Here is a 27,712-nt window from a genome sequence, read left to right on the forward strand (position 1 = left end):
CATATGTCTACAGTATGTGGTAACACAATGGCTAAGTGAGAACAGGCAAAGTTGTTACTTTGGGATTGACACAGAAAGGGCTCATGAATGATATTATTTTTCATTTACTAATTTTCAGTGCAATAGGAAAGAAAAGTAGTAACTAGAAATAATAGCAAACTGACGCTTCCTGGGACCCTGCTGAGAGAGAAGAGCGGCACACCATACATACGGTCAGCAATATCATGCTTGGTTCTAAGCTAGAACCAGGGGGAGAAACACACATTTAGAATTCTTACCTTCCTGGTAAAAGCAAACTAGGCAATGGTCACCACATTGCAGGTGTGTGTTCTTCCTGGTGACATGTCCTCACAGTGTCTACGGGGGAGGGGGTGTGCAGCTATAAGGTAGTGTGGACTTTACTTTAGTACTATGATACTTTCAGAACTCATAGTAGAGCATGTTAAATATGGTGTCCATGGTACTATCCAAAGTATTCTTTTAAGACTAGGAAGCATAAACCAGTGTAACATTTTGGAAGAAGGATGTTGAAGGTGAATCAAATTGTCTTCTCTGGCACTCTCTTATTACATCCTATATATGTGTATTTAAGTGTACCAAAATGATGTATTAGTACTCAATAGTTGGATAAAAAGTCTGAAAATAGGTGTACCAAAACAATTTATTATTAAGAAAATGCAGAAGAGAAGTGACTATGATTTATCCTACAATAGTAATTTCTATTTCATAATGAGACCATATTTAACTTGGGATTAAGTACATATCATCATAGCATATGGTAACAGTGTTTGAGAAAATAGATCGCATCAGAAATATTTGTGCAGAAACTGCAGATTGGAAAATGTATCTTCATAGAACCTTATGAAATTATGAAGAGGCAAAAGAAATGGATAAAATGCAGTGTGTCCAATGTGAAAAGCGGTGAGTTAAAACCTCAGGGTCATCACAAAAGATGTCCCAGGTGGAGCCAGACATTTGAATTTCAGATGGGAATGAAGCAGAGCTGGAAAGCAGGAGGCACTGAGGTGAATCCACTGACCACTGGGGTTGTATCTATGTCCTTTGGGTGAACCAGAGGTTTCAGGTTGAAGTTCTGTAAAATGCTGGTTAGGAATAGAAACAGCTCCATGCGTGCCAGACCTTCTCCTGCACACATCCGTTTCCCTGTGAAAGAAATGTCAAAGAGATAAGTATGCCTTAACTAACATTAGAGATCTGGGAAGTTAAGAATAGCTGTTGAATTATTGGATGTGTGGTTAGATGGGTGAACTGCTGAGAGGATACAAAGTCAGTCAAGTTTACCAAAGTGGGTCACATTTCTTTCCTAGTATTTCCAAGTATTTGATCGAAAGGAAATGATAAAATCTACTGAATATGGGCACAGAGCAGTCAACCCAGGTCCTTTACTAGAGGACACATTATCCTAACTGCTGAGTCATGTCTTCAAACCTATTCTTACTTTTGTAAAAATGGTCCATTCTAGCAAATTCTAGGAATAGGTTCAGCTTGTCCAAACTGAGGATCTATTGGCAGCTGATGGCTATTCGGAGAGTGAGAGCTAGTTCAGTTATGGATGTGGCCCCTGGTAGGTTACCAACGTTGCAATGGATAACTCTATACTTATATGCACAGTAGCAGCATATAGAGGACTCAGTGGGCACATGAAATTGTGAGAGAGAATGGTTCTGGGGCTTATGGGATGACTGGAGGTATATAGTGGGAATGTGCTTGTTTAAAACATATTGGATACAAGAAAGAAATATTGAGAAAATATGGTTCATTTATACAATTAAATACTACTCAGCTATTAATAGTGAGGACATCCTGTGTTTTGCAGGCAAATGGATGAAACTAGAAAATATTCTGAGTGAGGTAACTCAGACCCAAAAGGAAACGCATTGTATATTCTTACTAATAATTGGATGTTAAAAAGTACAGAGCGCCCAAAATACAGTCCACAGAACTAAAACATCATTAACAAGCTTAAGTGCCCAAGTGAAGATGCCTCAGTCCCACATTGGAGGGAGAACAGAGCAATCACAAATGGGGAAGGAGGGAGGGACCTGGAAGGGAAAGTGGACAGGTGGAGGTAGTTGGAGAAGGCAGGAACATGATCTGGTTTGGGTGAGGGAAAAGGCCTGAAGACATGAGGGCCAGCAGAAAGAATGGAAATAGGAAAAATCAGGCAATTGGAGGTTTGGGTCAGTCTCCAGAATACATCAGAGACCTGAGAGGTGAGGGACTCTCAGGACTCAAAGGAAGGGACCTTTGATGAAATGACAGACAGTAGCAAGAGGGAACTTATAGAACTTACTTCCAACAGGAAGACATGACATCAAATGAGGGAAGGGGGGAATCCCACAGTCACTACTCTGATCAATAATTGTGCCTTTCTGTAAGAATTACAGAGATGGAAATGGAGAGGAGCCTGAGGAAAAGAAGGTCCAGCACCAGACCCAATGTGGGATCCAGCTCAAGGGGAGGTCCCAAGGCCTGACACTATTGCTGAGGTTATGGAGCACTTGGAAAAGGGGACCGAGCATGACTGCACTAAAGAAGACCCAACAAGCAGCTGAAAGAATCAGATGCAGACATTTGCACCCAGCCAATGAACAGAAGCAGCTGACCCCTGTTGTTGTTTTAGGGAAGTCAGAAAGAAGCTGAGGAGAAGGGAAATCCTGTAGGAGGACCAGTAGTCTCATTTTATCAGCACTCCTGAGCTCTCTCAAACATTGGACCACCAAACAGGCAACATACAGCTGGTGCTGATATGAGGCCCCCAGCACATGTATAGTAGAGGACTTCCAGGTCTCTGTTCATTCAGAGATGTTGCACCTAACTTTCAAGAGACTGGAGGCCCCAGGGAGTTTAGAGGTCAGGTGGTGATAGGGGTGGGAACATCCATGTGTAGACGGGGGGGGGGGGGGGGGGTGTCGAGAGTAGGTACAGGATATGGAACAATCTGAGGGTGAAAAGGTGGGTGGGGTGGGGGGAACAAAATATGGAGAGTGAATAGTGAATAGTCAACAAATAAATTAATTAATCATAATAAAAATTATAGAAAACAAAACTAAAGAAAACAAAAAACCCATATTGGATTCACGTAAGAAAAATTCATAATAAATATATATTTTTAAATATTCTACATTTTCTTGTTCTGATCTCTTTCACTAAGGGTGGGTGGGTGCAGGAGCTCCCTCACAGAATCAGCGGTGAGGGAATAGGCTAGGGGATTTTCAGAGGGGAAACCAGGAATGAGGAATAACATGAAATGTAAATAAATAAAATAATGGGACATGGAACAGTAGGAGGGTGGACTAGGAGGAGGATAATTTCTGGACTACAAAAAAAAGATTAAAGAACAACAAGAGAGAGATGTCAACTAAAAATAAATAAGTTCAGTCTCAAACAAATTTAAGCAAAGAATGTTGTTATTCTTAACAGTCACCTAAAGATAGTGATGTCTGAGTCTCACTGCCCTAGGCCAACTATATCCCCACATTCATTCATCTGCTTTTCTGACTGAGTTTGATTCTTGGAGCTTTTATGTCTTTTTAGAAATTTATTTCAGCTTAACTAAACCAGAAGATGAGGAAGGAGCAACAAGAATGAAGAAGCCAAAATATGGCAATCTCCATGTTCATGGTGAGTGAGTAAAGCTTAAACGAAGTTGAATTTCCAGAAGTCATTAATTACTTCTTTGGTGTCTTTGTGATATACTTAAAAGAGGAATGCAAAGGACATATACTCTAGTTTTTTTAACCTGTCATAAATGATTGTGAAAATTAATGTCTCACTTGTTTATGATTTGACTGGGATCATGTTTCAACAAGGGCACTGCATGTGCAATTGGAATCAACTCCTGATTATGCACAAATTTCAAATCTACTAATCTTATAGGAGTCACCATGTAAGTCCAAACATAGCCACAATATTCCTGCACTTGGGCCAATTTATTCTGGCTAATTGTATGTCAACTTGACCAAAGCTAGTGTCATTTGGAAACTGGGAAGCTCAATCAAGAAAATGTCTGACAAGATTGCCCTTTAGTCAAGCCTGTGTGGTCATTTTTTGATTGGTGGAGGAAGAATCAGCTCTCTGTGGGTAGTGCCACCTTTGGGCTGGTGGTCCTGGCTTACATTAGAGAGCACACCGAAAGAAACTTGTTTGCAACACTACTTCATAGCCCCAGCATCATTTTCAGACTCCAAGTACCTGTCTTGAATTTCTGTCCAGACTTTCCTGATTTTAAAGAACAAGTTGCAAAATGAATTTTCCTCTCCAAATTACTATTGTTCATCAAGTTTTATCATAACAAGTCAAACTGTAAATCAGACATATGAAAATGAGTTTGCATTACCTGCTGAAAAAGGCATGAAGCAGTTACTTTTCTTAAAGTTTCCATTCTCATCTAGAAAGTGGCCAGGGTCAAACTTCTCTGGGTTGGGGAACTCCTTGTTGTCACGGAGCACTGATGACAGTGATGGGATTACCATTGTTCCCTGAAACAATACGCAAAGATACAAAGTTACAAAGAAATCAAGGTTGGCAAGAATTTTATTGAAATTTTTGCATCGATATTCCTAAGGGAAATTGGTCTGAAGTTCTCTTTCTTTGTTGAATCTTTGTGTAGTTTTGGTATCAGCATAATTGTGGCTTCATAAAAAGAGTTTTGTAGTGTTCCTTCTGTTTCTATTCTGTGGAATAGTTTGAAGAGTATTGTTAGATCTTCTTTGAAGGTCTTATAGAATTCTGCACTAAAACCATCTAGTCCTGTGCTTTTTTTGGTTGAAAGACTTTCAATGACCACTTCGATTTCTTTAGGGGTTATGAGAATGCTTAGATGATCTATTTGATCCTGATTTAATTTTGGTATTTGGTATCTGTCTAGGAAATTATCCATTTCCTCCAGATTTTCCAGTTGTGTTTAGTATGAAATCAGTCTGGCGGTTCCTCAGAAAATTGGGCATGACATTTCCAGAGGACCCTGTTATACCACTCCTAAGCATATACCCAGAGGATTCCTTGGCAAGCAATAAGGACATATGTTCCTCTATATTCCTAGCAGCCTTATTTATTATAGCCAGAAGCTTGAAAGAACCCATGTCCCTCAATGGAGGAATGGATACAAAAATGTATATTTACACAATAGAATACTACTCAGCAATTAAAAACAATGAATTCATGACATTCTTAGTCAAATTGTTGGAACTGGAAAATATCATCCCAAGTGAGGTAACGAATGTATAAAGGAACACACATGGAATGCAATCACTGATAACTGGATATTAGCCCAGAAGCTCTGAATACCCAAGACACAACTCACATATCAAATGATTCTCAAGAAGAAAGAAGGAGAGGGCCCTGGTTCTGGAAAGGCTTGATGCAGCAATGTAGGGGATTACCATGACAGAGAAGTGGGGGGGGGGGTTGATTGAGGAATGAGCAAAGGAAAGAGGGTTTCTAACCTATACTTAGAAACCTTGAACACATTAAAAACATCATTCACCATGAGAAAGTAGGCTTTATCCAAATGATGCATGGATGATTCAATATATGAATATCTGTCAATGTATTCTGTTGTGAGCTGTGTATGTCTTACTGCTGGACATGGCCGCTTGGGGAGACAGAATGCATGGAGTTTGACTGAGCTTCTCCCATGCATCTATTGAGAAGCACCAAGACACCACTCCAGGGGTAGGAAAGCACAGTTTGAGATGTGGGAATGCAGGAACTGATTCAGGTGTCCATAGGCATGTGTAGAGGTTGGGGCCATAGGGCTCTCAGACTCTTGGATATCCAGAAGCTGCTGGGAATCAAAGAAGAGCTGAGAATGGAATCAGGGCCCTTGGGCTGGGGATAATGTCTAGCCTGGAGCCAAGGGAAAGGGAGCTCGGGTTTGTGCCAGAAATGGGTGATTGTCCTTAGCTTGGTGGAGGCAAGCTGGAAGTGCAGAGAGCCCATGTACAGGAGAATATACTGCCAGACTGTAGAGAAAGGCCTTCTCTAGGTTCTTCATAATGGGTCTTGATAAAAATGACAGTCCTTGTTTTATCATACAATGTGTTAGCTCTTCTTGGTGGAAAATTGGCCCATAACCCTTTTCTCATGGTTTGACCTGAGAATAAATACCTTTTGTAGGGAGGCATATCTGGGAAAGGAAGCTCATTGCCTAAGACCTCAGTGCCTATAGGTATGTCTTTAGCATGGAGAATTGTGTTTTGGTCCTATGTGACCATAAGACAAGTTTCTTTTATGTAAGGAGCATGGCATCTGTTCCAGGCTTTCAGTCTGTCATGGAACTAGGAGTTGCCCAAGTCTAATGTGTGTGAACACTGGGTCTCCCAGATCTCAACCTGCTCTGCCTGCTCTGCTTCCTGACATGGTTTTATTTTCACATAATACAGTATATAAGCAAACTCAAAGTGAAAAAAAAATCAAAAAATCATTTCATTAGATGCTGGAAAAGCCTTCAACACAATCCAATGACCCTTCATGTTAGATGTCTTGAAAGATGAGGAAATCAATATACACACCTAAACATAATAAACAAGCAAGCCTATAGCCAACTTGAAGCAATCCCACTAAAACCAGGGACAGGACAAGGCTGCCTTCTCTCTCCCTATCTATTCAATATAGGACTTTGAAATTTTAGCTAGAGCAATAAACAACAAAAGGAGATCAAGGAGAAACAAATTGGAAAAGAAGTCAAGTTATCACTATTTGTAGATGATATGATGGTATACATAAATGACCCCAGTTCTACCAGAGAACGCCTACAGGTCTAAACAACTTCGGCAAAGAGTCTGGATATAAAATTAACTCAAATGTAATAGTGATTGTCCTTTGTACAGATGATAATTGGGTTCAGAAAGAAATTAGAGAAGCAATACCTCTCACAATAGCCACAAATAATATAAAATATTTTGGTGTAACTTTAACCAAGCAAGTAAAAACCTCTAAGAGAAGAACTTGAAGTCACTGAAGAAAGAAGTCAAAGGACACTTCAGAAAGGTGTAAAGATTTCTCATGTTCATGGAAAGGTAGGATTAATAGTGAAAATGGACATCTTGCAAAAGCAATCTACAAATTTAGGACAATTCCAATCAAAATTTCAATAAAATTTCGTGTTGTAGCATTGAAAGAGCAATTGTCAACTTCATATGGAAAAACAAAAAAAACAAAAAAATCCAGTATAGACAAAATAATTTTGAACAACCAAAGAGCCTCTGGAGGAATCACCATCCCTGACTTCAAGGTGTACTGCATAACAATAGTGATAAAACTTGTGTTGTATTAGTACAGACAGGTTGACCAATGGTGTAGAATAGAAGACCCAGAACAAAGAAGGCATCAATATAAAGGAGAACAGTGATATTTCAACACACAAAATAGGTAAGAAGCCAGGTTGAATCTGAGATCAGTCCCAGAGATGTGGGTAACATGCCATCAATGACATTTAAATTGAGAGCTTTGAAATCTGGTGCCAATACTGCTGATTCTGTTCTACTTAGCCTCAGGTTTGGACATGAGAGTCTCACTACTTGCATGTCTAGGTCATCATGTAGTCTTCACAAGTCACATATATTATGGTTTTAAATGGAACACTGTGTTTTGTGTGGTTAGTAATGAAAAGATTACTTAAGCAAAGAATACAAAATTTAAAAGGACAATTATCACTTGTTTTTGCTCTTTTGCACAACTCATATATACAAAAATAATCCTGTGATAGAGAGATGAGTCTACTCTCTTATATGGTATATATATATTCCATATTCCATATTCTATTCTATTATACATCCTATTCTACTATTAAAACAAAGGCATTATGAATTTTTGGTCAGATGAATGGAACTAGAAAATATCATTCTCAAAAAAAAAGAAAAATAGAAAATATAATCCTGAATGAGGTTCTCAGACCCCAAAAGACATGGATGGTATTTACTCACTGAAAAGTGGATATAAGCACAAACGTTCAGAACACCCATGATATAACTCACAGACCAAATGATGCTTAACAAGAAGAAAAGCTCAATTGTGGACACTTCAATCCTGCTTAGAATCACTGGAGGCAGAGGGAAGGCAGCATCTGTCTGGGACAGATGAAGAGTACTGGAAAGTGGGACAGGATCAGGTATGGGAAGAGAGATGAGAGAAGCCTAGTGGGCTGGGAGAATGAATGTAAATAAACAGCCAAGTGGAATTGGGGATGTGGAGACGTCTAGAAAGTCCCAGAGGCCTGGGATGTGAGAGGCTTCCAGGATTCAATTTGGATGATCTTGGCCAAAATGCCCATCAATGATGAGACAGAATCTGAAAAGACTGCCTCCAGTAGATGGACAAGACTACTGGTGGAGGGATGGGCTCACCAACCCATGTTCAAAAATTATAACCCAGAATTGTTCCTTTCTAAAAGTAATGTAGGGACATATGTGGAACAGAAGTTTTTCTCTCTGGTGATTGTTCGAGGCCAGTCCAGCCAGGAGCACACAGGGCACAGAAGTGGCAGAGGAACTTGGACAGGGTCCTTCTGGTCTCCATCTGTATCCAGGAGCAGAGGAAATACAGAGACAACAGTCATCTCTACCAGAGGAGAGCTGGTCTCCCAGGGGTGCTGAGACATGCTTGCAGGCCCACAGGAGGGAAAATCTCTTGTCAGAGACAGCAGGACAAACTAATACCAGAGATAACTAGATGGTGAAAGGCAAACACAAGAATGTTCCCATCAGAAACCAATGTGACATGGCATCATCCGAACCCATTTCTCCCACAACAGCAAATTTTGGATACCCCAACACACTGGAAAAGCAATATTTGGATTTAAAATCACATCTCATGATGCTGATAGAGGACAACAAGAAGGTCATAAATAACTCCATTAAAGAAATACAAGAGAACACAGGTAAACCGGTAGAGGCCCTGGAAGAGGAAACACAAAAAGTCCCTTAAAAAATTACAGAAAAACACAAACAAAAAGTTGAAAGAATTGAACAAAACTATCCAGAATCTAAAAATGGATGCAGAAACAATAAAAAAAATCACAAAGAGAAACAATGAATTCATGAAATTCTTAGGCAAATGGATAGAAATAGAAAATATTATTCTGAGTGAAGTAAGCCAATCACAAAAGAACACATATGGTATGCACTCACTTATAAATGGATATTAGCCCCAAACTAGGAATACCCAAGATATAATTTACAGGCTGTATTAAGCTCAAGAAGAAGAAAGACAAAAATGTGGACACTTCGGTCCTTCTTAGAAGGGGGCTCAAAATATCCATGGGAGGAAATACAGAGACAAAGTCTGGAGTAGTGACTGAAGGAAAGGCTATTTAGAGACTGTCCCTCCTAAGGATCCATCCAATATACAGTTAACAAATCCAGACACTATTGTGGATGCCAAGAAGTACATGCTGACAGGAGCCTGATATAGCTGTCCCCTGAGAGGAGACATTTCCTGAGAAATACAGAAGTGGATGCTCACAGCCAACAAATAGCCTGAGCACAGGGTCTCCCATGGAGGAGCTAGAGAAAGGAACCAAAGAGATGAAGGGTTTTTCAGCCCTATCGGGGGAATAGCAATATGAAACAACCAGTAACCTCAGAGCTCCCTGGGACTAAACCACCAACCAAAGAGTACACATGGAGGGACCCATGACTCTAGTTGCACATGTAGCAGAGAGTGGTCTTTTCAGACATCAATGAGAGGAGATTCCATTTGTCCTGTGAAGGCTTGATGGGTTTCAAGTGTATGGTTTCCAGTGTATGGGTGTGCCAGGAAAGGAAAGTGGGACTGGATGGGTTGGTGAGCAGGGTAAGGGTTTTTGTGATAGGGATTTTCTGGAGTAAACAAGGAAAGGGGATAACATTTGAAATGTAAATAAAGCAAATATCTTATAAAAATGGAACAGAGACTAAAGGAATGTTGGTCCAGTGACTGTTCCAACTGGGAATCCCTCCCACAGGCAAGTATCAATCCCTAACCCAATTCCAAAAGGACATGCATAGTATTTATTCACTTGTAAGTGGATATTAGCCATAAAATGCAGGTACCATGCTACAGTCCTCAGACCCAAAGAAGCTAAACAAGAAGGAAGGCCGGAGCAAGAAGTTTGAATCTCACTTAGAATGGAGAATCAAATAGACATAAGAGGCAGATGGAGGGAGGGAAGAGGAAGGGAGAAGGGATCAGGAGGGAATTGAAGGGTTCAGGATTAGGTGTGCAAGTGCCGAAGAGATGGCTAGATGGTGATAAAAATGAATGGAAATCTGCAATCTATAGCATAAAGAGGTGTGAGGCATCTCTAGGATGAGACAGAGAACTGCGACACAGTACATGCCCAAGAACCAACTGTGGTGACCTTAGTTTTGACTCACTACATTTGTGATATTGAAGTTGAAAACATTCTGTAGCCAGGCAGGAGCTATAGTGGAACAATAGAGACACCAACCTTCCCTTAAAATGTTCAACCCCAAATCTATCCTATCTACAAGAAAGGATACTTGGCACTTGTGATAGGGCTGAAAGAATGGCCATCCAATGATCAGCCCCCATAGAGACCTATTCCATCAGCAAGCATCAATACCTAACACTATTAATGATAGTTTCTTATGCTTGGAGACAGGAGCAAGTTGTCCTCTGAGAGGCTCTACCCAGCAGGAGGCTCAGACTGATATAGACACTCACAGCCAAATGTGGGTGGAACTTAAGGACTCTTATGGAAGAATAGGACAGAGGATTGCTGGACCTGAAGGGGACAGGAAGTCTACAGGAAGACCAAAAATGTCAAATAACCTAGACCCTCAGGGTTCTCAGAGTCTAATCCAACAATCAAAGAAGGTACTCCTGCCTGATTCAGGCCTCACAGCATTTATGGAACAGATATGCAGCCTGGTCTTCATGTGGGTAAAGAGCACCTGGAGCAGGGTTATCCCAAAAAGCTTTTCCCTATACATGGGAGCTGTTCTAGCTGGGCAGCCTTGTCTGGCCTCAGAAGGGGAGGAAGCACTTAGCCTTACAGAGACTTGAAGTGGGGCTATGTGGGGGTGGGGGGGTTGGTGTGGGGTGGGCACCTGCTCAGAAGAGAAGGGAAGAGGTTATGGGGGAAGGATTGTGGGAGGAGGTGACTGGGATGGGGCTTCAGTGAGATGATATAAAGTGAAAAATAAAAATAAATAAAATAAAATTAAAAAAAGAGGTGATGGTCATGTTTTCAGTGCAATTACAGCTAAATAAGAAAAAGCTTCTGGAGATGCATGTAAATGGTTGGAGCTGGTACTGGCATCTTCTCTTCACATAATAAAATAAAAGTGATCTTACATAATCCTCAAATTTCTAACAGATGGGAATGTTCTCTACAATGCTTTCACAAGCTGTAATCATCTCTCTTCTGTCTGTCTGTCTGTCTGTCTGTCTGTCTGCCTGTCTGTCTATCTCTGTCTCTGTCTCTCTCCAACTGCCTCTGAGCATGGCAATTTAACTAAATGTGTTTCAAATAAAAAGAAAAATGAAACATTATTTTTGGTTTGTGGAAAGCATATGAAAATTGCAGTTCAGACTCCATAAGCATTATCTACAGACATCCTCAATTATTTGCACAGAACCTGTGACTGTTCTCTCCTACAATGACAGAACTCAAAGGATTAGAAGCATTTCCATGCCCTATTACATTGGGAAAGCCATAGGTAAAGTTAATTGGTTCTTATCTTTGTCTAGTATTTCTCTTGAGATCTTTGGCTCCAAGCAGAAAGAGCAAGCCACATATTTGTGACAGCACTGCAATTGTCAATGACTGTGATCACAGCTGCACAGAGATGTTTATTTATGTACGATAAGTTTTATGAAAAAAATGGATTAATCTAGCTCACTAGACCCAAAAGAGAACAATCAAATCGGGAACAGCTAGAAAAGGGGTGAAGGGCTTTGAGCTCAGCAGATGTAACACTCTAAATAAGACAATAAACCTGAGGAGGGGACCAGGGAGGTAGGACATTCATGTCTTATTCTTTACTTTATTTAGTATTTAGTTAGGTATAAAGCCATTAAAAAGTTACGTTATAATTAACCACTGAAAAATAAAAGTGTTATCCCAGCTAGGTGCTTTAACAAAAAAGAGAAGAATGAGCTTTCTACCAAATTGGATCACAGGATAAGAGCCAGTAGAACTTTGTAAAACTAATTCAACCTTTGCCACAGAATGAAATTAGTAACTCTGATCTTATTATGGGTATTAATGTTTTCCACAAAATAGAATCTTTACACATATTATTTTAAAATGATAAAAATAATTATATATTGTTTTACAATAGAAAGTCTTTAGATAGTTAACTAAAATATCTGGCTAAATAGGTATGAATTTGAGAGTATCTGAAAGATGCTAACCAAACATCATTCTATACTTAGTAGACTCTCTGATAATTAGTTTAAAGTATATATTTATATTTTACTTACATTTATTTTATTTATAATACAAATGCATATATATGTATAGTTTTATATGATATTTTTCAAGTCATATACAATTCTAGATCAGGGCCAGAGATGCTACATTAATGAAATCCCAAGGGAGAAGAATGAAACCTTTCTGGATTAAGATGTCACCATATTCTGCATATTTTATGTGTAGTGTCTGATACTCAATCAGGAATTATTCTGCATCTCATCTATTCCACAGCCAGACATAAAATGGAAGAAGATGGAAATAGATCCATCCATATAATGCAACACTTCTTTTAAAAACAATCAACTTTGTTTCAGCATCAAAATTCTCATTTATTAAGTTTTAAGGAAAACAATAATTGGCTCAAATCTCTTAAAATACAGTATATTAGTCAAACACAATGCGTATTAGATCAAATTCAAATGAATTCATGAGCTTACAGTAGTTATACTTAGTGATAAAACATTAGCTGAAGTATTGATTGTAGCCATGGGTGCAGAAAGAAAACTTGGAAAGAATGTCAACATTGTATAAATAAAATTCATGTCAAAAAAGAGATTACATCCCATTTTCTTATTCTGATAACAACTAAAATTCTTAAGACATCAACCATGAATACAAGCTTGAACTTTCTAGATATACTCCTTGTTGATCTGTTTTTCCATTAGATTAGTTGAATCTCTTCATTCAATCATTTCTATATTATAGCATTTATATAAACATCAGCAGTTTTCTGGGAGGGTTACATGAATGAATAGCTTGAATTATTAATTTGATTTTTTTTTACTTCTTTCTATTCCATTATATATCATTATCACTGAATTTTAGTGAGTGTAGAAATTATAAAGCAGTCTGTTAATTGCTCTCTGTAATTTATTGATTGATACAAGGATAACAAGCAGAAATTAAGAACAACTCAGGAAACACATTGAAATTGCACACACTCATACAGATAAATAATTAGAAACAAATAGTTAATTTTGCAAGGGTAATTAAAGTAAGAAAAATAATGAAATAATTGTTTCTGCAAACCATATAAAAAGAAATGCAAAGGCATTAGAAAAATGATAATAAGAGAGCATTAAATATTCAGTAAATGTCTGAGAAAATATCTCAGTAAAAGTCTAAGAAAACAAGCTACCTCATTGAAAAGAAAGTATTACATTAAAAAAATGAACAGCCCAAATAAAACAATGGCACAAACTTATGGATGAATTGAAGAATTCAGAATATAAACTCTTTCTAATTGGTATTTTTAAAAATTCTAAATATTTCCAGAGGCGTTTTTGGGGAAATCAATAAAATCTGGAAAATAATCATGGAAATGTAAGCATCGAAATTTTAGTAAAATATTTGCAAAGCAGAGCAAATGTGAAAGTGTCATAACTCTGTCCCTATCTGCTGTAGAGCTGCCATCCCAATCATGGATCAGCATAAGGCATTCATAGCATAATATGACTCTGTGGACTGGAATCACATTGTGAAACTATGAGCATAAAAAGCATAGAGATGCAAAAACCTAACCTTACCTTGGGTATGAAATAGTTCCTGAATTTAATGTCACAGGTCACTTCATGAGGCAGGGCAGTGGGGGCAAGGTCAATGAATCTCTGGATCTCATGAATCATGGCATCTGTATAGGGCATGTGGCTTTTGTCCTGCATGCAGGGGCTTCGGTGTCTGCCGATCACATGCTCAATCTCTTCCTGGACTTTAGCTAATTGGTCATGGTGTGAAGTGTTGGAAAAAGAGAGAACTGACATGTTTTTCACAACAATACAGGTCTATCTAGGGCATAATGAAGGTGCCTTAAAGTGTTATTTATTAATAGAAAATTTGAAAAGACCTCTGATCAGTACACACACATGTGCACACGTGTATTCATGTGTGCATCACACACACACACACACACACACACACACACACACACAGAGAGAGAGAGAGAGAGAGAGAGAGACCATATCACACAGACCATATACCCGCTGCAATTGCATCCATGCCACTCACCTACTAATCAGTTTCTACTTGTGTGTAAAGCATCTCTCTCTCTCTCTCTCTCTCTCTCTCTCTCTCTCTCTCTCTCTCTCTCTCTCTCCCTCTCCCTCTCCCTCTCCCTCTCCCTCTCCCTCTCCCTCTCCCTCTCCCTCTCCCTCTCTCCTCTCTCTCTCTCTCTCTCTCTCTCTCTCTCTCTCTCTCTCTCTCTCTCTCTCTCTCTCTGTGTGTGTGTGTGTGTGTGTGTCTATAAATACACATTTATAGATAAGCATTTGTGCTCATTTACTTAGGCACTGGAGGCAGGATGACAATCTTATTCTTCAGGAGTCATTCTTCTTGTTTCTTCTCAGATTCTAAGAATCTTCAGTGATTAGGCTAGACCATCTACCCAGTGAATACCTTAGTTCTCTTGTCTTCAATATCTCCAGTTCTAAGATGACAAATATGTGCCACCGTGTCAGACATTTTAAAATGGGCTCTGGGAAATGTGTCATGCTTGTTACATTAATGCAAGGTTATCCAGGGCATGGAGACTGCCTCAGCAGCATTATAAACATACATTTCATGATCAAGAATATATTTAGGTATACAGAACTGCTATGACATAGATTTATGATATTGTCCTATAAAATGAGGATTATTACTCTTTAGCATATATTTATTATTTAGAATCATAATAAAATGTAAGTAATTAAATATTTTAAACAATAAATTTAAATACTGTTATCTGTTATGATAGTCATTGATGAAAGACATTTGAAATCAGTTATTTGTTAAAATTAAATATTTTCAATTTATGTGCATGCATATGTACTTTGAAATTATTTTCTCCAACTATTTTCTCATTATGCAACAGTAACAAGATTCAAGTAACAATTATTTGAATGTTCCAAAATCCTCAATTTGGAGAATAAAACAATATTCAACCACCATCACACAGTGCCTGCCTATCAACTGAGAACAAATGGTATCAATTTTCCTCAGTCACTCTCTTTACAGCCAATGGAAAAGAAAATGAAATACTGAGATGTTAAATAACAACATGGAGGCCACTAGCCAGCATCTTATCAGTATTTTACAGGAATGCAGCGGTTCATCACCTACATCATCCTCACCTGTTACATGTGGGTACTTCAGCAGGAGTAGGAGAGCATATCTCAGCGTTGTGCTTGTTGTCTCTGTCCCAGCAGTAAATAGATCAGTCACTGTTACTGCCATGTGTTCGAGCATATTTTTCAAGGGTTGATTGAAGTCTTCCTAAGAATGGTTTGATACAATTATTTGATTGATTTATTTACTTTATTGAACCAAAACTACAACAAATCTGCAATATTGGACAACTTTATTTTGTGACCCACATAGACTCCCTAAATGTACAGCAGTGATGGAAACTAATGTGATATTTCAGAGAGTGTGGTATAGATGGTCTAAATTTCATTTTTTATATTTATGTTTCTTGTTTTTCTAAAATTGCATTCCAAAGATTATTTTCCCAGGTGTGTGTTTTTGTGTGTACAATGCATAAAATTCTATAGAAAATTTGTAAAAAAAAAGGATTATTTTGTTTATTTATATCTATTTTCTTTTATTAAAATCTGTTTTAATAGTAGTTTATACAATAAGCATAATAAAAACATTGGCAGACACTTGACTCTAATCTACTATTTCAACACAGGGTTACAAGAAGTCTCTTTGTACATGAGTTTAATAGATTCTTGATAGAGCACTCCTAACTCGGTTTATTTTCATTTGTGAGGAAACATAATTTAAATTAATAGAAAGTGGAAAATTACAGACCTGGCATTAGAGGTGTGGCAAAATTTTTATGAATAATTTGCTATTAACAATTTAAAAGGTAATCATGGACTCAAATTGTTGTAGACTTGCTATAAAGTTCAAATTGTGTAAAAAAGATAAAGAAGCAAAGCTAGCAAGATTATATTGATACAGTGAAGATGACCTGCATCCATCACATGTGTTACCAACTGGCAACATAGTCTGGGAATTAGGGAGGGGTGGATGAACTACCTGATCTGAGGAGACATAGGTCATAAAGAAAGAGAGAGAACTCCTCATGACCCTTAAGGGATAACAGAGACACTAGGAGAAATGCATTTCATGAAGCTGAGAAAATAATGTGCTACAAAATTATCAACAAGGCTACAGAGTCAAATGGTCAGACAGTAGATTATAGTTAAAACATCATTATCCTTTTTAAAATATCAAATTGATTATGTTTTCATACTCTCTAGATGGCTTCTGGTGCATTTAGTATTGTATAACCAACACTAGATCTGCCATGCAAAACACTCTTCTCTCTTTGTAATGCAGCTCCAAGTGACTTTTTGTTTTGTTTTTGTTTTTGTTTTTGTTTTTTCGAGACAGGGTTTCTCTGTGTAGCCCTGGCTGTCCTGGAACTCACTCTGTTGACCAGGCTGGCCTCGAACTTAGAAATCCACCTGCCTCTGCCTCCCAGAGTGCTGGTATTACAGGCGTGCACCACCACTGCCCGGCTGCTCCAAGTGATTTTATACCCATAAATATAGCATTGATTGCATCAAAATTATCCTCAAATATGTATGTAGGTTTACACTAAAGAACTAATAATTTTATGTCCATATGTTGAAATGGTAATTTTATTTCCATATGTCAGAATGCATTTGAATACAAAATGGTACAATTGTAGAAGTTATATCTTAACAATGCCAAGCAGCTGTCTTCATGTTTGTAAGGATTACTCAACAATGGGGGAGTCATGCTGCTACTGGAAACTTAACCAATCATTCCATTGAAGTTCTTAAACTGGTAAAATTCTTATCTGTATTATAAATAATTCTCTTACTACAAATAGACTAGTACAGCTTTCACATTTCATCAGTAAAGCTTCTTTGTGGAGCAAATGGAGAAATAATCACCTAGTTAAGTTGCAGAGACCAACCGACTATGGGTTTTCCTCTCCCAAATTATAACAGTTACAACACACCTCTTATATTCAAAACTTGAGCATATCTTGGAAGAAAGGAAAGGAAGATTATAAGAACCAGAGGAATAGGCTATCTGCTACAAGATTGCTTCTCCAAGGCACAAATCGCCTAACAAATGACTCCCATGAAGAAGTATGGAGAAAGTCCTGATCCTGGAAAGGATTGATCTAGCATTGGAGGGGAATATAAGGACAGAGAAAAAACGGATGGAGGTGATTGGAGAATGGATGGAGAGAAGAAGGTTTATGGGACATATGGGGAGGGGGGATCCGGGAAAGGGGAAATCATTTGGAATGTAAACAAAGAATATAGAAAATAAAAAATATATATATATATATAAAAGAAAAAAGAGAGAGAGGGAATCTATGACCTTGAAACATTATTGCTGAAAATAATATGAGCAATGATAACATCAGTGGAAATGATGATGTCGATGAGAAAGATGGCATGGGAATTCAATGTAACATACACATTCACACACAAACACACAGATACACAGACACATGCACATACAAATGATAATTAAAAAATATGAGACCATTAATATCAATGAACATAAGGGCCATGGGAAATGTTGGTAGATAGAAAGGGTAAGAGGAAGAAATATAGTTATATTAAATAAAAGGATTTATTATAGCTGTAAATGCCTATATAAAAATTAAGTGATATAAATTAATAACTTAACGAGGCAGTTGAAGACTTGGACACAAAAACAACCATCACCTACAAATAGTAGGTATTAAGAGATAATTAATATCAGGGCTTAAATTAATAAAATAGCAGTGAAAAAAGAAATAAAGCTATACAGAAGATCAATTAAAAAAGGAGTTGCTTATTTGATTATATTACCATGAATCTAAACAGGAGCATAGTAGAATGTATGTGAGGTTTTGATGAGAGTAACAGCTTGGGAGTAATGTCATGAATTATAATTTAAAACCAAAATTAAATTGAAAAGGAAACAATAAACAAGATTGACAAACATTTAGCTAACATATCCAGAAGTAAGAAAGAAGTCCAAATTAATAAAATCTGAGGAAAAAAGGAGACACTATAAAAATATGGAGATTCATAAAGATATACCCTAAAAGTATATTCCACTAAACTGGAAAACATAAAAAATGATGAATTTTAGATGCAATGCCATATCAATGTTAGACAAAAATGAAAGGAATAAAGTCAACAGATGTATAACAATCGATGAAAGAAACAGTAATCAAAATTTTTCCAATGTCAAAAAGTCTAGTGCCAGTTTTAGTGCAGAATTCTACCAGGATTTTTAAAAATAACATCACTGCTTCATTTTACTTCACAAAATGGCAAGGAAGGACAATTTTTAAGTTGTTTGTAGGGACCTAATATTGCCCTGATAACCCCAAGCAGAGAAAGACCAAAGGAAAAAAGAGAAAATTATAAACTAATCTCTGTGAATAACAAACTTGCAAAAATTTTGAATAAAATATTTTCACGTTGAATTTAAGATCACCTCAATGTGATCATCCACCATGATCAAGTCGGTTTTATTTCAGAGATGAAAGGGACCTAAAACACATGCAATCTATCCTTTAAAGAGATCCAAGGATAATAATCATGTGATAATTTCATCACCTTAACACTATTTCCTACTATTGTGTCTTCTGTATTTGAGAGAACCAGTGGCCTCAAGAACTCATAGCACTTGTGCTTACCTCCACAAGACGTGCTTAAGAACAACCCAGTCTGGAGAAGGAAGGGGTATCTAAATCCCAACACTGAACTGAAGGTCACTTGATGCCTTCTAAAGGTAGGAGAGTTCATTTTCTTAAAGACTGAAGCTTTTGGTAGGTAGACCACTTTCCAGTTGAGGGACCCACACCCAGAATAACTGACAGCAAAAATCAAAATTCATGTGGCATTAAACAAAAGTATAAAATAAGACAAAAATTTGGGCAAAAAATGTGGATATGGATCAGGAATGAATAAAAGGAGAGATAGGGTAGAAGTGAATGTAGTCAAAACAGTTGTGGACGTCTCAAAGAATTAATTAAAATAGTTTTAAAAACAAAGATATAAAGTTGACCTTAAAAATGTGCTAAATTAATTAAAATAATAGAAATGTTAATGTGTGTGCATCAAATAAGTGACCTTCAATAAACACCAAGAAGACATTCCAAAGACTAATGAACCCTTTTACAATAAAGGTATAAAATTCAACATAGTTAATATTCAATTATATACAGAGTGTCTAGAAAGAAATGAGTTGATTGGGAAATAAATGTATTTTATGCACTAGAAATTATCTAAACCTAAAACACATGAACAGAACACTCCATTTGACACAGAAATAAATATTCTTTAGGAAAGACGAATATTAGCTTTGCCTAATTTCAATAAAATTAACTGCATCAATGTCATAGAAAGCATAAATATAAAATCCCATGTAAAGCACAAGAGGAAAAAACCCATAAAATTAGTAAATTGTTTCAGCATAATGTCAAGGTTAAAAATTAAACTTAGGTATGCCTCTTTACCATGGAAATTTGTGAACTAAATTGAAATCAAAGAAATAATCACACTTATAGTATTGGGGAAAAGACTTAAAATTTCGTAATCAAAGACATGAATGATGCATGCACTTCAAACTATTTCTGATATTAAGAAACAAAAACTATATTAGTAGATGGAAAATTGCTCATGCACAAGTATACGAATTGGAATTGTTTTAAAATAATGGAAATATTCCTTTAAGTAATCTAATTATTCACTTCCATCTGTAATAAAGTTAACATGGGAAATATAATGCACAAATTCAAATGAAAGTGGAGAAAATTCCCCCAATGTGGAAAACTACTAAGGACTATAAAAACGAAAGCATTGTTGTATTGACCCACAGTCCAGCATAAAGACTCAAAGCACTCAGATGTCTAGATGTGCAGACTCAAGTGCAGCAGAAACTGCCTCAAACATGAAATAACACTTAAAAATAAAGGTTATTTCATCTATTAAATTATATAATGTCTGGTGAAAATTTCAGCTGTTCTTTAAAACGATAAATATGAAATTACCATTTGTATCAGAAATCCCATTTATTGGAGGTGTGCACCCATAAAATGAAAACATGCTGCCAAAATCATGTGCACAGATATTCCCAGATAAATTATTTAGGCAAGTTGGATGTAGAAAAAACACAAAGATAAATATTTGATGAATATTTCCATTGTGCTGCTCATCCCTGTAAATGAAATTTACTGTAAGTGAAGTAGGAAATATGGAAGAAAACTATACTTAAAGGAACAGCTAATATTTTCTGTAAGTGCAAGAAGACAGAAAGTAATGTCTTATACACGAAGAGCTAGTTTAGATGTCAGTTTACTCAGTCACAGAGACAGAGGAAAGTTTATAAAGATAGAGATCACTCTAACAGTTACTAATAATGTCACGGAGTTTGTGGAGTGGTTGTTAATAACTGTGATGGTTAAGTCTTGCAGAATGATACAGCATTTTAAAACTAGATAATTGGTAGATGCAGTGTTTGTAAATGCACTAAACAATATTACAGTGCATTCAAAATACATTTATTAGCATCATATGTTAATTTTATCTGTTTTGAAAATGGAACAATCCTTTAAAATGATTGAGTGATTAAGTGCAATTTATCTATAAGGTCAATGGGTATTTATAGATATTCATATATCTTAAAATTCAAATGGAAATGAAAAGGATCCAGAATGGCCAAGCAGTCTAGCAAAAGCACACTTTAATGAGGAAATCACATTTTAAACAGTGTTAAAATGTTTTAGAAATGAATGTATGTGAAAAATGTACTGATAGAAAAGGACACAAAGAAAGATAAAGAGAGCAGAATGTATTCTTCCCAATAGTCATGGATATTTATCATTGATCGCTTTTTTAAGTGAGAGTACCTCATAAACTGTAGGGAAATTGTGTTTTTCCTAAATTACACAATACCAACAGTTAATCGTGATAATATACCCAAATAATTCCTATCTCTAACTCCACTGGGGCAAATTCTTTGGAAATTATTCTCAAAGCTGTACTCTTTCATCTACCCACTCTTCTCAAGCTACACCTACCTCTCCCTACACCATTCAGTCCTTTCAAGATCCCCTGTAGGTTAGTACAAGTATGTCATGATGAATTTTAACCAATAAATATGCTAGTGATCCTTGTCTCTGGGATGATTATATCCAAGCTGATGTTAAGACAGGACAGTTTATGATGTATGACCAAATTGGAATTTATTTTATCCCATTTGCCTTTTGTATATATTTTTCTACTCCCAAGTTTGTTTCAGATTTGTTTGTAATTTAAAAATCAGGATCAATTAACATATTCATCTATTTCTCCCAGGCATACTTAAACAAAATAATAAATACTAAATTGTTTTTCATATGATATTGTTAAGATTTTAACATCAGTGGAAATTAGTGAGTATAAAGTGAACTATAGAGAACTTGATCAATTTAGTAATTGTATAAATGTATATAAACTCATCACCTGCCCTCCTTTAATTAGGAAATAATCAATAAAGTCCCGAGGAATTGTAACATCCAGTGATTCTTCATGTTCTTTTATTTTCTCCAAAATATAACTTTTAATACTAGCATAGTTTTTTAAAAAAAGGTTATGACTTCCTGGACAATAATCAATCAGAGCAGGAAAGGCATTGCAAACCTGTAGGGAAATACAAAATTTACTAAATGAATACATCATAATGAAGTAATGAAGGTATATTTATATCATATCACATGACTGATTTACATTGATAGATCAAAATATGCACAGAATATGTCTTAAGCAGGTAGTTTTCCCATACATAATAATTCTCTATTTTTTTCTAATTTTCTATTTTAATAGAGAGATTTGAGGGAGGAATCACAGCCAAAATGACCAACGATTGTAGTAAAAAATGCTAACTCATGTATCTTTTTAGTGCATAATATTTTCATGTCAGTTCTTCAGTAGCTCCAATAAACTCTAATCTCATGTTTGAAATACCACATATGTAAATTACTTATACTCATACTCTAGAGAAGAAGTTAAGATGGCTGGATGACTTGATTTAGGGAAGAAATTTAGTACCTGAAGTTTTTTCTTTTACCAAGCATCTTTTTACACAAAGGAGTGTATGACTTAAAATAAATTATATATCTAAACCCTTGTGGATTTTCCCACATTACATTCTTTATGCAGTTTGCATGAAAGGCCAGTTCAACCTAAGACAATTCTGGGAGGATGTTTATAATCCACATAGAATAAAATCATGCACCTTGTTATGTCTTCCTCTATCCCTGACAACTAGAATTTTAGATGATGCATTAAACCACTGCTTCTTGGCAGCTTTCTTTGGCACACATATTCTTTTTCCTTTAAGAGAATAATCTTTCTGTATTAAGATATTCTTTCCTGGTAATAAGATGAAGACGTGTGTTAAGTTTTGAAAAGGGGTCAATAAATTCACATAGTACAAGAATGTCCTATGAGTGACTTGCCAGCTTTCTAGAAGTGAATACAGTACTTAATCAAAAGATTCCTATAGAAATTAATAGTGAAATCAATGGATAGGAAGCTAGCAGGTGAAAGCAATTCTGGCATTGGCCCGTCTGTTTTTCCATTTCTATAGCAAAAGGTTTAGAACTTCCTTCCAAATATTCTTTTCACAATACATTATTCAGAACTGTGATGTCTGGTTACTTCACAGTTCGGTACTTGCTGAATTCGACCTGTAAGTAAGAAAGAACATAAATGTGTTCTCAGAAGGAGAGTATAATTGCTTCACCTGCAGCCAGGGGGTACTCAGAATCTTGGTCATTTCATCCATTTTTTCCATCAAGTTAAGAAAATCCTGATCTTTATAATCAAAACGACCCTGGAAAACAATGGAAGAGATGACATTGCAGGGAGCACAGCCCAGGATGAATCTGGGATCACACGGTGAGCCTGTAGAATAGGAAACAAGAATAAAATTCATAAAAATATACATAGAAGTCACCTTGCCTTGTTAACATACTAAGATGCTTTAGAAGTTTTATGCCACATTTATGCTAAGGGGAATGCATGGCTTGACAATGCATTGGAACATTAACTTGAGATCTATACCTCTCATTAGAAAAATACTTTAAATAGGATAGGATCAACATCACTCATAAAGCCATACCTAGATCAAGAAGTAAATGTCAGATTCTAAACCTGCACTTACCATTGGTTTTCATCAGTTCCTCTACAAGGCACCGTGCTTCCTCTTGTACACGGTCCTCAATGCTCCTTTTACCCATGCCTAAATTCCGCAGAGTCATGAGTGAGAAACGCCTTGTGTCTTTCCATATATTTCCACTGCTAAATACAATGCCTAAAAAAATAAGAACATACAGTAGAGAGTATACACCAGAGACAGAAGACAAAGAAGATGCCTGATGGCAGCCATAGAATCCCAAACTGTGCCTCAGGAGCAAGCATGGCCTCTGCTTTTCATACTCTAGCTCACTATAAATATTGTACAGCAATACAGCTACACTTACCCATTCCTTTATTAGCTTTCTCAAACACTGGGACCCTTCCTCTTCCAGCAAATGCCTCCCCATGATCAACAAAAGCTTCCTTCACTGCCTCATAGCCATACAATACCACAGTGGGCTTCCTGCCCATGTATAGAGTATACACAGGGCCATAAACTTTTGATAACTAGAAATAGAAAGAAAATGGAAATATTAGGAAAATGTCTCTTCATTCTCAATGGTTTAAATCACTTTTAGAGTGGTAATATTCCTGTGGTACAACATTTTTATCTAGGAAAACTCAGTTTTATGTGCATATACCTTGAATTTTGAGTATATATCATATGTGGATAATGTATAGTGTGGCAAGAAACTACACAGACAGCTGACACACTGATGACAGTAAAGTATCACAGTATGGTACTAGGCAGTTCTCTTCCTCCTATTTCACAAAGAAACTGAAGAAAGGCAATTCTACTTTCATTCCCATGGCAATATTGCAAAGAAGTAAAGAATTAAATTAGAACTCCTCTTATTCACTATTAGATGATCACGCTTACTTTACATAGAAATAGACATCAGTAGTCACATGACTGCTACAGGATCAGATGTGAAACTTCTCCTGTGTAAACTGCAGAACCCTGTGACAATGAAACCTAAAATCTTTGGTCATCAGTAATGAAAGTGTTTATTTCTTGACAATTGTTACAAAACTATAGAAAGCAGGCATCATAGCAACTGCGCCACAGAATGCAGAACTTGTGGACAAAACACATTATCATCATGAAGAGTTCTGGGCCCAAGAGACAGTTCTTGTAAGTTATAAAAATAGATTGGGAAGCTCCCATATATACTATGGTCCACTGCTGCTTTCATTTCCTATGTGAGCCCATGTTCACAGGTTTTACTTCATATCAGGTATGAATTAATTCTTCAGAGTTAAGCACCACATACTAACATAAGAACAATGAATGTCTAAGCTTCTGACTCATTGAATGAAATATCAAACAGTCTTTACCTCAAGCCAAAATAATAGAAAATGTTCAGAAAATAAGTATTTGAATAAACATAACTTTGAAATTCAGTGATCATGTTGTAAAATGCAATGGCATAACTGTTCCTTACCAGGATCAGAGGCAAAAGACAGAAAAGACACATTATATAGTTTTTCTACTTAATGAACATTTTAAAATAATATTGTCTTCAGTAATAGAATTCCATTGAAAGCAGCATGACTTATATCTCCCCGTGTAAAATACTGGAGGAGCATAAGGCATACTTACATTAGTGAAGGATTTGTGAAAATCCTTCACATCTATCTGGAGTAAATTGCCAATAAATGGAAGAGGAGTGGGGCCAGGAGGGAGCTTCCCTCTCCCGGAGGATCTCTGACTCCAGAGTGAGAGGAGAAAGAGACAGGAGAAACTGAGCACCAGGACCAGGAATGGATCCATGGAGATTCTTCTTACTGACACATCAGTGATTAGGGGCAGTTTTTTGTAGTACAGCTAAAGACCAACAGATTGCACTTTGGAACTTTATTGACTAATCAAACATTGCTTAATCTCTTTTCTAACTAGACTTTGCTACAATAATAAAACAAGAACTTCTTTTACCTTGTTCTTTGTGTGGTGCCCATAAGAGATTTTTTTTTTGTCTTAAACTTCTTGAGTTTTGTTTGATCAATATTGTTGATAAATATGAGCAATAAAAGAAATGTTTACAAATCAATATTTCTGGCAAATATTTTAATCTTTAAAAATTATTTTATTTTTTTGATATTTAAAGTACTATTATGTTTCTTTTCCTTCATTTCCTCATCCCCAAACTCTCCTATTTATAATTCCTTGTTTTTTCCCAATGCATGACCCTTTTCTCTTTAATGGTTGTTACATATATATTTCTAAATATATTTGTGCATATATTTGTATGTACATATATATTTCTCAAATATAAGTATAGCATGCTAAATCTGTACAATGATGATTTTTTGTATGTTTTTAGGGCCGATCATTTGAAACTGGATAACCAATTGTGCTCTATCTTGGAGAAAACTGTTTCTGCAGCTGTCAGGTTTCCATAGTTTCCTGTATTGCTTTGTGTAAGGCTGAGGTTTCCTGAACCTTTTACTTTCCATGCAAGTGTGTCTATTGCTGTTGTCCTCTACATTAAGTTTAGAGAGTAGTTCTGTTGAAACAAAGGATATAGTATCTAACTTTCCTAGGAGACACACTCACATAAGTTAAATTTCAAATAAATGAAAAATCTTTGAAAGACTTTAATCTTTATTATCAGGTTTGTGTTTATGCGGGGATTCATGTTTTATTGATATTTTGTTTGTCCCCATATGCTGTTCAGGTTGGACTAAAAATCAATGTTCTTAATCTGTTTTCTTCCATGAATAGCAGTATATGCACACATTACACTTTGTATCTTTAACTGTTTATTTAAAGTGGCTTCAGCAAAACAAGCATTTGGACATACATTCTGCATAATGATTCCTTACAACTAAATAATGTTTGGAGCTATATAATTAAAGCAAAAACTCTCATATATTAGTCATAATTTTTTAAGTGGGAAACCTATGGTGTTGTTACATAGAGAAAGTTGTATGGCTAAAGGTGGAAGATTAAAATTATTGTATTTTTCTATCTGCAACTGTTTAACAGAAGGACTGCCAGTTTCTAACAGCTTGTAGCTGGACAAACTTAGGATTCAATGTCCCAGTATTTCAGAACTGAGCCTGGATTACTGTGTCTGAACAGAAGAGAATGTATAAAACATTTAAGAGAAGTGTACTTTCTAGACTTTGAAACATCTCCAGAGATAAGTAAAAAAACCATTTCCTATAAAGGGTCCAAGGTGTGCAGAGTTGAATCCTGGGGAAATTTATCAAAGGAACTTTATTATTAGAAGAATTATGTATATTATTTCAGTGGTAATGACATTGCTCCTTCAAAGATTCCTTCTGTAAAGTTGTTACCACATTCCTGAGGCAGTTCTGTCAATTTTCACTCTTTTATGTGTGTTCATCTTTCTTTTCCAAGGAAAAATTATTTCCATTTGTGAATAAGAAACTGGGTTTTGTAAATTCATAACCTTGATGCAACCAGAGACTGAATATGGTACAGAAAGACTTGAGCTTCACCTCTTTCCCTGCACAGAAACATTCCATTCGCTTGTATCCACATTTATTGACTTTGCCCTGTTTCAAAATCTTCACTAATCACACCATACAAAATAAGCAAAGATCTGATCAATAATGTTATCTGTTTTTATTGCATGGAGTTCAGAAAAGTTTGCTTTTATAATTTGTTGAACTTTGTGATATGGACTCTTGGCAGTCTACAACACAGTAAGCAGTAATTTGTGGTGATTCACATTGCCTTATATCCCCTCAAATTCACACACCTTATTTTGGATAAGGAAGTTCTGTATATTTATTTAACAGCAGCATCATTTTACACTTGGAAAAATGGTTGTTTATTGTCAGTTAATCCTTTTTATCTGATGGCTGTTCCATTCCTTTAATATAAGAAATAAATTCCTTATAGAGAGGGGATCCTTTCCAACCTATCTTTGTTAATTCCTTAAATTTCACACATCACATTGTGGTCTCATTCATCTCTGCTCTACTTTCTCACAGCTCTGTCCTTCATCCCCAAACCACCAATTTAGCATTCTCATTTTTTTATCCCATCATGCCCAGTACATATTTTTGGGTATGTGGTGATTTACTTAATAGGAAACACACTTTTAAAGAAAACCAGTGGGATCACCCCCAACCAACACATACT

At 36.4% G+C, this 27,712-nt stretch overlaps 1 protein-coding gene across 5 annotated transcripts; it reads right to left on the reverse strand.

Moving 5' to 3' along the window:
* Positions 1–982: 982 nt before the first annotated feature.
* LOC127676964 (cytochrome P450 2C37) lies at positions 983–25,369 on the reverse strand. Of its 5 annotated transcripts, XM_052172330.1 has the most exons (10): positions 25,199–25,369; positions 23,940–24,102; positions 23,621–23,770; positions 23,201–23,361; positions 21,919–22,095; positions 21,333–21,353; positions 15,553–15,694; positions 13,972–14,159; positions 4,361–4,502; positions 983–1,164 (listed from the first exon to the last, which is right to left on the reverse strand). In XM_052172330.1, exons 1-10 carry the CDS (start codon positions 25,367–25,369, stop codon positions 983–985), a joined length of 1,497 nt encoding a protein of 498 aa, XP_052028290.1. The 5 variants fall into 5 exon arrangements, with proteins under 5 accessions (XP_052028290.1, XP_052028292.1, XP_052028291.1 ...); XM_052172332.1 differs by lacking the exon at positions 21,333–21,353; XM_052172331.1 differs by lacking the exon at positions 21,333–21,353 and having other exon boundaries at positions 15,553–15,690; positions 21,912–22,095.
* Positions 25,370–27,712: the final 2,343 nt, after the last annotated feature.

This window comes from Apodemus sylvaticus, chromosome 1 (assembly GCF_947179515.1).
Source record: "Apodemus sylvaticus chromosome 1, mApoSyl1.1, whole genome shotgun sequence".
Lineage (NCBI taxonomy): Eukaryota > Metazoa > Chordata > Mammalia > Rodentia > Muridae > Apodemus > Apodemus sylvaticus.

Bases quoted from the DNA above. Each gene is read 5' to 3' on its own strand.
- LOC127676964 (XM_052172330.1), bottom strand. From the start codon at position 25,369: ATGGATCCATTCCTGGTCCTGGTGCTCAGTTTCTCCTGTCTCTTTCTC. The intron at 24,103-25,198 runs GTAAGTATGCCT...TTCTATTTCTAG, and splicing joins TTCACAAATCCTTCACTAAT to TTATCAAAAGTTTATGGCCC. The intron at 4,503-13,971 runs GTAAGGTTAGGT...GTATTGTTTCAG, and splicing joins GGAACTATTTCATACCCAAG to GGAACAATGGTAATCCCATC.